Source organism: Cicer arietinum, chromosome 4 (assembly GCF_000331145.2).
Source record: "Cicer arietinum cultivar CDC Frontier isolate Library 1 chromosome 4, Cicar.CDCFrontier_v2.0, whole genome shotgun sequence".
In the NCBI taxonomy this organism is placed as follows: domain Eukaryota; kingdom Viridiplantae; phylum Streptophyta; class Magnoliopsida; order Fabales; family Fabaceae; genus Cicer; species Cicer arietinum.
The window spans coordinates 52,386,131-52,396,893 of NC_021163.2; the positions used below are offsets into that span (position 1 = coordinate 52,386,131).

Genomic DNA, 10,763 nt, shown 5'->3' on the forward strand with positions numbered 1-10,763 from the left:
AATAATTATGCCTCGGCAGGGAAATGAAAAGAAGCTGCCAATGTTAGGATGAAAATGAAGGACAAGGGGTTAAAGAAGCAGCCAGGTTGTAGTTGGATTGAAGTCGGCAATACCGTGCAAGTATTTGTAGTCGGTGATAAATCACATTCTCAATCTGAGATGCTAGGGTATTTACTTCTTGATCTACATACAAAAATGAAGAAGGCTGGGGACATACCAGAAGATGATTTATTGGTTGATGTGGAAACAGTATAAATCCTTGTTGGTTATACCTTGGATTATGCAGTGGAGTTGAATTGTGGCAAACTGGCAATGTTTACTACTGCTGGTACATCACAGATTACACATTTAATTTTTACTGACCGAAATCGTTGTTTTTAAGTGTACTTTGGTCACTTTCTCTGCCCAAAAGAACTCATTAACATGTAAACTGTTATTTTATTTACTTAAGAGTAGCTCATGTCCTCTATGTTTCTGTTCAGGTGATCATGAACATTAGAAAAACTGAAAGAATAACTAGCTTGACAAATTTCCATTCTTTGTTTACAAAGTACTATTTTGATTGTGAGATTAATATAGTATACACTGTAATGTTTGTTAAATCAGAAAATAAAAAAGAAACTTGTGAGATTTTGTATTTGAACATGCATTTAATAGTTATAGTACTGAATCTAAGAATTTATGTTTTGCAGAATAATTTCAAGTGAAATTGTTTGCCACTTTTTGATTGATTTATGTGATGATGTAGGAGCAAGCAAAGAGTTTAGAATTCAAAGGCTTCACCAGCAGACTCATATACTCAGTCTGGTTTCCCCAAATGTGCTTTGTTAGATGAAATGGTTTTGCTATTGAATCAGTTTATGGAAATCAAAGTTTGTTGCTAAGTGGGCTGATTACCGATTACAAACCAAAAATTGAAGATGCAACACAATCTTGTCATGGCCATCGCATTTCGTAAGTGCCATTCTGCATTTGGCTTCGCATGTTTGGAATCACTAAAATGCATATATTGTTAATTATAAGAGCTTCTGTAATCTTTCTCTTTGTTGAGTTGCAAAAAACTTGTGTGAGAATTGAGAGGATTGAGAAACATTCCTTCCTCAAATGGTAGACTGGAAGAGGGTTATGTAATTAGTTGGGGGTTTATAATAGAAATAGGGCTTACATTACAATTGTCTAGGTGTTGATATTTTTTATTTATTATCCAAATATTTTTCTAGGTCATGGTTGTGCAATTTTCCTTTAGAACTTAACAAGCATCAGGGGAGAAGAAAACATATTAAATGAGTACTAGGCTGTGCGATCATGAAAGTCGGATTTGACATTGAATCCATTTTTTCAAGTATACTTATCAATTTTTGATTCCTTACAAGGTTGTTGATACTTGATAATTCTTTTTGTTGTTTCATGATGGATATTCGTTGATTGTGGTTTTTCTGCTTCTTCTTTCATCTTAATTGTCTGTCAACTGTACCCAAGGTGTCAGCTTAGTGGTAAGAGCTTGACACCCTAATCTCATATGGGACATTTGTAAAATCGCCATCGGTGTCACTGTGATTAATAATAATTTCTCCTTCCCCAATATAAAAAATAAATTGTCTGCCAACTGTTTACTATATTCGTTTCATATGGTGTGCGCTTGATTTGATTGTAAGCATCTTGAAATTTTCATTGTTTAAAACCTATCTTTGCTGAGTTATTATGCTTAAGAACAGTGTTGTTAAATGGCGGCCATGACGCTGCCATTCCGCCATGGCATGGCGGATTTTTGGACAACCGCCATATGCAATTTGTGAAGGAATGTCCGCCATGGCGGCGCCACAGGCTATGATCTAGTTTTTTCCTGCTCCACAATCATATTTGGTGGACTAAGATTCTTGCAGATTTAACTATGATCTAGCAGATGTTGCTTGTTGGTTTCATGTGGGTGTTTGTGCACAAATTAGAGATTTTGGTAATTTCTTTAGGATTTTTTTGTTTATTAAAGACATGACAATTCTCTTTGGACTGCATAGTTAGAAGCAATGTTGTTACTACCAAAGAGACATTTGAAATGAAATAAGTTAGAAGTTCTTTTTCCTTTTTTTTGCTTGGAATAATCCACCATCTTTCAATTTCTCTGTCTTCTATGAGTGGAATAAAAATTACTCAAGAAGTCACAATATCTACTCTATAGTTGAAATGTTCATGTAAAGGACATTTCCTATCGCTTTTTCCCCATTGGTAATTCCATAGGATTACTGAAAATAACAAAGGAAAGGGTTGAGCAACTAGCCTGATGTATGTGGGATAGCTTTGATATTCAAATAGATACCGGTATTCATTGTACTCAGTATTGTGAAATATAGCTAGATACAGGACGGACAATATCATTCATTGCGCTCAGAAAATACATTGTCAGTATATGTCAATTTGTATAGGCATATATGAATTAAGGAACATTCATTAATTTTAGAAGAATGTGACTTAATAACTAATACGGAAATGTTTTGGCATGGAGTTCTTAAATCGCAGTTCTCCTTTTTCTTTATATATATATATCTTATGACTTACCCTTTTTCTTCTTTTGAATAAAACAGGGTTAGCGTGAGGTTCAATCTTGCAGCTCTGGATTTAGGAGTTCTTCATGTCTAAAAAAGCTACATTGCAATGTAAGAGTAGGTTCAGGTAATATCGCCAGTGGTCATGCTACTAACATATTCTTAGATGTGGAGAAATATCGGGACTCAATTTAACATTGCGATAGGCAATGGAAAAAACGGAAGTGTTGTTAGCAATGATGCATTGTGAGATGCCAACCATTGTTTAAAATATTTTATATTATATAAGATATATAATATTTAATATTATTGTCATTTCAGTGAGAACCTATAAAGATAATGTGAGGCTACAAAGAAATCAAGAATGTCCATAAGAAATTGTCTTCATTATTCCAAATCTTCAGAGCATGTATTCCTCATTCTCTACTTAGTGGATCAACGAGATAACGTCTCTTTCAAAAACAAAGCCTAAAGGATAGAAATAAAACAAATGAAAGTGATCCTGAAACACTTGAGAATAAAAATAGCCTTATTTTTTTATAGAAAAATATTATTGGTTAATTTGTTAAGGGAAAAGGAAAATATTAGTAGCATAGATTGAATGCTGAGCCTTCATTATAATACTTATTCGATGTCCCAACCCAAACTACTGTGCTAATCCTTCGGGGACTCAAAACATCCTTATTAGATAGGGATTTCCAATGGTTACCATATTGATTATTGTTCCTAAAGTTTGATCACATGAGGTAGGGTCAACAGATTAGTTGTTTCAACTTGAAACAACATATTGTAGATCTCTAGCATTGGGAGTTGTTAACAGCTTTTGGTTGCTGCAGCATCTACATGGTATATAATTAAAATAGTAATAATAGAACTTGTAGTCATAATTGTAAAGAGAAAAAGATGTACATAATTAAACCTTAAAAGGTTACTAGCAACCATAGGATAGATACATGTCAGAAGAAGGTACATGAAGAAGTATGATCAGAGCAGATGCTGTATTAAAACTTTACAAGCTTAACATTAAGTATAAGCATACAATACATGATTAATTAGTTGTTTGATCAGTTTATTCTGGAAACTTAGATGTAAAATATTAAACCAAACTTCTTTGATTTGAAATGTACTACTTGCTTTGCTTGCAACTTTCTCCTTTATTATGGGCTATAAGCAATTGAAAATTCTATTTGATGTTTGTTTCAGGTGCACTCCTTGCGGGATGTAGTGTTTTTGGAAAATGCTGATACAGGGACACATGTTTGAGGGGTCGTACCGTACGAATGTCCTGTAGGTGTCGGACACCTGCGACATGTCGAATCCCAGAATCATAGGCTGCTTCCAATTTTAGGATGAAAATCAAGCTGAGGGATTAATGAAGCTACCAGGTTATAGTAGGTAAGAAGTCACATTCTCAATATGAGCTATTATATTATTTACTTGATATACATACAAACATGAAGAAGGTTGTGGAGCATTGTACCTTGAAAAATAATAATGGCCCAAAATTTTAGTCCAAAATACAGATGAATGGAGAGGCTACTTACTTTTAAGCCCCACATTTTAAAAACATCACATGTGTTTTCTGGAGTGTTGTTAGAGACGACATAATATATTCGAAAATGTACTTTCGAAAAACACAAAATTTATGTTTTTTATTTTTAAATATGTACATCCGAAGTAATGTTGGAGGGTGGGGAAAGTTCCTCCCTTAAATGGATCAGTATCTTTAGATTAAGAAAATTAACAAATGAATGAATGAATATAACAATTATGCAGAAGTATTTTTCCCGTTAAAAGAAATGACTTGAGAGTGATTCACATAATATTTAAGAATATAAAATAATTAATGCTACCTTAAAAATATAAAATGACACTTATTTTGATATATTTTTGCTTTTTTAAAATGACTTTTATTATGGGAAGGTTGTGAAGTTTTTTCTGAAATTTTCCAGTATGGAATGTTGTGAGTTAGTTTGACTATTTATAAGAATATAAATATGTTCACACTTTTTTTAAGGAATATAAATATGTTCACACACATCCCATTATATCACTTTTTCAATTAACTATCAATGTTTATTTTATTAAGTAGATACGAAGTATATTATACTTAGTTATTTCATAAAATTTTCAGTCACAAATTCATTGATTTAAAAAGTTTGATTGACCAAGGGAGGGATTGTTTTAGCTGAAAAGGTTAGAACAACACAATCCGGAGAATTGGATTTCATACCTTTATATTTTACTATTTTTTTGTATAAACTTCTAAAAGTATCTTTGTAAAAAACAAAAAAATTTAAACAAAATCAGTCTATTTTTTGTATCCAACATTTATAATTTTTTTACACGATTTAGAAATTTTTGCTGCAAATTTTTTTACATACCAAAAATTTTATTTTTGAAATTTATGTTATGCAATTTTTTTTTGTTCACATATCGAAAATTTTGAGTTTTTGAAATATTTAACATATAAAATTTGTTTAGTTTTTTTATACATCGGAAATTTTAAGTTTTTAAAATTATTTATATGAGAAATCTTTTCTCTTTTTTTACATATTGAAAATTTTGTTTTTGAAATTTCTAATATACAAAATATTTTTTTAAATTTTCTTACATATACAAAATTTTAAATTTTCAAAATTTTCGGTATGAGAAATGTTTTTTCAATTATTTTATATATCAGAAATTTCGTTTATAATATTTTTTTCTTAATTTATTGAAAATTTCATTTTTAAAATTTTTAATATGAAAAAAAAATTGAGAAATAATTTTGCATACCGAAAGATTAAAAAAAAATCGTTGGTATATAATAAAAATTGAAAATTTATTTTTTATATAAAAAATTTCAAAAATTCAATTTATGTAAAAAAATTGACAAAATTTTGCGTATCAAAAATAAAATTTCTGATGTATAAAAAAAATTGAGAAAAGAAATTCCATATCAATTTTAAACAAAATCAGCTTGTTTTTATGTTTTTTGAAAAACGAAATTTCTGATACGAATTTTTTTTTCTGAATTTATTTTTGATATAAGTAATTTTGTTTTAGAAATCTTCAATGAGTAATTTCTTTTTCTTTTTTTTTTAATTTATATATAAAAAATTTCTAATTTCTAATATGTTATTTTTTGAATTGGATTTTTGAAAAATAAAATTATATACCAAAAATTTTGTATTTGTGTTGAATAAAAAATAGGTTCAAAATATTTCAATGAAAATGATAGGAATAAAATTGGATTTTTTTAGAATTGTTGAGATAGGATTCAAAGTTGGCGGTATGAAATCTAATTTTCCACAACCGTACTCGCAAGTAACTTTGACGAAAACGGAAACGAATTTTCTTCGAAATTCAAACACATTGACAGAAATGGGGTTGGGATGTTGTTAACTTGCTCTGCTTGTAAACTTATTACTACTATTTTTAAATTTTTATATAAATTTATTTTACAATTTTTATATAATATAAATTTTAATTTCATTTCTATAGAAAATATAATTTTAATATTTATATTATTGTGTAATAATTATTATTTTATTATATTAATTATAATAAATAATAAATATGACTTGTTAATTTATTATATTGATAAGAGCAGGGCGGGACAACCTGACCCCGAAATTGGGATAAGAAGCTAATATTCAAACTTATTAAACAATGAAGACCACTACATATTTTCTCCAATCGATGGTGAAGGTGGGAGAGGCAAAATATGTCTACTACCAAATTTATAACATTGTAAACCACGATTTGAATCTCAATTGAAAGAGATATTCATATTTAACGTCTGATAATGTCTCAAATAGAATTTACCTACGGCGGAGATAATATTAGTTGAACTTTAAAAAAAGTTTTATTTAGTTAATGAAAAGAGATATTGGGAATTTGATTTCACTTTCAAAATCGACTAGTACAACCTGGCATTTTTGTTGTAATAGACAGTGTGCATGTTGCTTAAATGTCATAGTAAGTTGTCTAGATAACCACAATAATTGAAAATGCAAAGGATCGAGGTTGTGTGAAAATCATGGATCTTCCATAGCTTATCATAAATGTTAATATGAGACGGAGTATACTATCTTATCAGAAAATAATTGGAAGATGCTTTGTGTCCATACAATATATTTGTGGAGAATTGATTGTTGTTAATTCAACAAAACTATGTTTTTCTCCCATGGAATATGAAAGAGGACAAGAGAGATTTCAAGCTTTCGTCATGGAACCACAAATACAATGAATCTTTTGCAACATGGTAAGTTAGCCACGCAGGCTTCTTTTGGGAGTCCAAACACTCACCACTTATTGGTAGTAATTGAATAATAAAATGGACAAATAAATGATCAAAAGAGAGAAATATGTCATTTTGTGCCAAATCTCCTTAGAACCTCAAATTGTTGTTAAAGAGAAATATAGAAATAGACAAATCTAAATATCATCACAACTTTAAACTACAAATCACAAATAAAAGAAATATTTTTTTTTTCCAGCTCCTTCAGTTTCTGGCCGGCGAGCACAATGAAAGGGGCGGTGGTGAGATACGATGAGCGTATGGCGGAGAACAAGCACTAACTATAACCATTCTTGATTTTTTAGGTTTTATGTTGAGTTTAACATATCTTTACAAAATCGACTTATAAGGTGATGAGTGTCACTCTTTATAAATTATTATAGAGCTGTGTAACTCTTATCCATGTGGAACTTAGTTTTTTCCAATAAACCCCTTCACACCCGACACTATTGAATTTGGTGCGTATATATAAATAATAGGTGATTCGATTGAGTAGACTCCAATACCATCTTAGATTTTATATTGGGCTTAAATCCTCTTTACAAAACCAATTTCATTTAAGCATTGATAAGAGTGAATGGAGAAAAATAAATATAATAATATTGATAATTGAGAGAATGTGAATTACATCAAGGGTTAAATAGATTTACATAGTTAATTAGATAAACAACCAACTAGTGTAAAATAACTAATTAGATAGTGTAACCAACTAAGATATCTAACATCTCCTCAAACTAGAACATGTTAATACACTTTGAGATTAAAAAATCTCAAGAAAGAAATGTCGAAAAATACATTGGCGAAAATGAATTTATAATTGAAGTAGCAATATCAATCACAAGAAAGAGGGTTTGAATTGTAATCCTTTTTAAAAATATTAATTTATGCTTTTATTTTAAATTAAATCAAGATCAAAATCTTGGTTACAAATAAATATCCAGAACGTTCTGAGTAAGAAAAACGAATAAAGTAAATTATTTCTATATGATATGTTATAGTGAGTGAGAAATAAATAAAAATAGAGATAACAAAATCACACAATGATGTATCCTTGTTTACCCAAGGTGGGCTACGTCCAATCCTCACAATTTATGAGTTTTTTCTACTAATGTGTTTGACACAAGAACATTCTTGCTTTTACACTATCTTTCTTGATCACTTTTGATCATTTACATAATTCACCTTTCAACCTTGAAAGAATTTTTACAGTTACCTTTCAGTCTAGAAATGATTTTTACAACATACTCAAACTATCTTAAGAGATAGACTTGAGTTTCAAATGATGTGTATGATAAAAAATTTTAGAATCAAAATCTACTCAACACTTGTTTGAGATTGATTGTCAACAATAACTCCATAAAGAGATCCTTAAATATAGTAAGAGAAAGCTGAAGTTTTTACTTGATTGAAGAGTTTTGTTTACTTGAGTATGATTGTTTGAGTATTGGAATGATTGCACTGAAAATTCTTGCTATTGTCTTCACCTTGTTATTCTTTTTATAGACATATAGAAGGTTAGGAAAGACTCATTATAGTCGTTACTAATCATGAGGAAAAACGTATGTTTATAGTGAGATGTAATAAGCATGTGTGCTATTTAATCCAGAATGTTCTTCTTCGAAACCAGAACGTTCTTAGTTCTGTGTTGTTTGAAAAACGTGGATGAGTGATTTAGTAGTTGTTTAGTATCATTCTTTGTCTTAGAGGCATGCTGCTGAGCTTTCTACAAATAGTGCAATAGCAATGTCTTTTTGTCCTTGTTGTCTTTGCTTCATAACTCATCAATTTGGATATCGATCTGGTCATTGTTCTAGAGACTGTTTTGCTTCTTTGGGGCTTCAGCTTGAATTCTAAGCTTGATTATAGTTTTGAGTAGTCTTCATATTCTGTTATCTTGAGATTTGGACTATGGAGAATAATTTGTTTTACGTACGTCTTTAAATAACCAGAATGATCTTTGATAAACTAGAGTGGTCCTTTGATAAACCAAAATGATCATTAGATAAATCAGAATGATTATTTGATAAATCAGAATGATCTTGTAATCAATTTCCAAATCAATTAAGACATGATGTTCTTTAATTTATATTAAGGTGATATCGTTGATTGTTGTATGAATGTATTTGATAATTTATCTTTCAATAAATCATTCAAAAATACAAGTTAAGTAACAACACAATTAGAATCATGAAACTCTTGATTTGGAATTTTACCTCAACAGTAATGCAGAAAAAATATCGGCTAAAATAATTTAAAATGCTGAAAATTCACTAGTGAAAGAATATGATTTTTGTGTTTGACTATTCATATTATGAATATAAGTTAATATGAATAGAATATGAAATGCCAATTAAGGTTTTAAATAATTATTATATTTTACCATCCAATATATATATATATATATATATATATTCCGATAGAAGTTCAAATAACAATGAGGATAAAAAAATGAATTTTTCTTAACGGTTAATTTCTTTATGGATATAAGTTAGAATGTCAATTAAGGCTAAAGTAATAATGAATTTTATAGAATGTTAATTAAGACTAAAAGAAATAATGAATTTTGTAAAATAACAATTAGATTAATTATAAAGAAAGAAGAAATATATCACCAAATTTTTAGTGTTATTGAAATTTTTTACAAATCTTAATCATAGAATTCATTCAATAATCTAGCATTGCTCAATCTCATGTCTTTAGTATTTATTTTTACTAGATTTTGAATTGTAGGTTAAAGATTAACTTGAAATGATTTGTTACATATTTAGATTAGGAGGTTGATAATTATGCTTTTAATAGTGACAAATTATATCCCCTCGACCGTTTTCGTGATAGTAGAATTAAAATATATGCACTTATAATAATATTTTGGAAACTCGCCACCTTTATTCAATAAATTGGAGTTTTAATTACTTGATTTTTTTATATTATTTTTTGTATGTTTAGAATATGAATGTTGAATTAAAGATGAAACATTGAAGTGTTGATAAAAAATTGTAATCGAGGAAAAAAAATGTTTCAATTAAAAATTTTATCGAGTAAATATTGAGATGGAAAGAAAATAACATAATAATTACTCTTTAATACTATATAACGATTATTGATTTAAGCAATTGATAAAATATAAATAAAGAAAAATAAATTAAAAAAATAATATTAATAATTGAGATATTTAAAATACATCCGATGTTACATAGACTAATATAATCAATTAGATAAACAATTAATTAATATAAAATAACTAATTAACTAACCAACTAAGATATTTAATACTAAATGAGAGATGTAAAAAAATACCACAACAAACGGAAAAAAAAATTGTAATTGTGACAACCTTTAGGATTTATTGGAAAGCAAGATCCCCGAATTGGGAGCTAGTGATTCTATGTAGAATTGAGAATAATTTCTAAATGTCATTTCAAAAGAGTAAAAAAGAGGATAATCACCAAATTATTTAAATAGACTATACTATGTAAAATGGGCCTCATTAACTGACTAAATAAAATCTATACAATTATTTATACTATCAAAAATATGTTTACAATTCATTTCTTATTTTAATTTGTAACGATTTAAATATATAATTGATCTATGTAATTCTATATTTTTTTTTTGTTTTATAAATCTTTTTATTTGATTGTGGTTTTTGTAAATATATTTTATCTATTTGTGTTTGGTCCTTATTATTTTATTTTAGTCCATGTAAAACTGGTATTTTAATTGAAATGAGTCATTGCAATTTAATTTTTTTACAGTGGTGTTTAAGTTCAGTCTTTACTATAGTTCTTTTATGTGTACGAGTTTAACTATCTCTTATACTCTTTTTATATTAAATCCACTTTATTTATAAAAAAATTAAGTGTTTGTTCTAGTAGTAGATTAAACAGTTGCACAATGAATAAAATTAGAAAGTTGTGATTTCTTGTTTGGACACGGAA

At 28.4% G+C, this 10,763-nt stretch overlaps 1 protein-coding gene across 1 annotated transcript in view; it reads left to right on the top strand.

Moving 5' to 3' along the window:
* LOC101499486 (uncharacterized) overlaps positions 1 to 4,413 on the top strand; it is a 6,475-nt gene extending 2,062 nt beyond the window's left edge. The window contains 4 exon segments of the mRNA XM_073366968.1: positions 6 to 328; positions 749 to 954; positions 2,580 to 2,667; positions 3,744 to 4,413. Of these exon segments, the coding sequence (XP_073223069.1) occupies positions 6 to 255 (250 nt within the window). The 3' untranslated portion in view covers positions 256 to 328; positions 749 to 954; positions 2,580 to 2,667; positions 3,744 to 4,413.
* Positions 4,414 to 10,763: the final 6,350 nt, after the last annotated feature.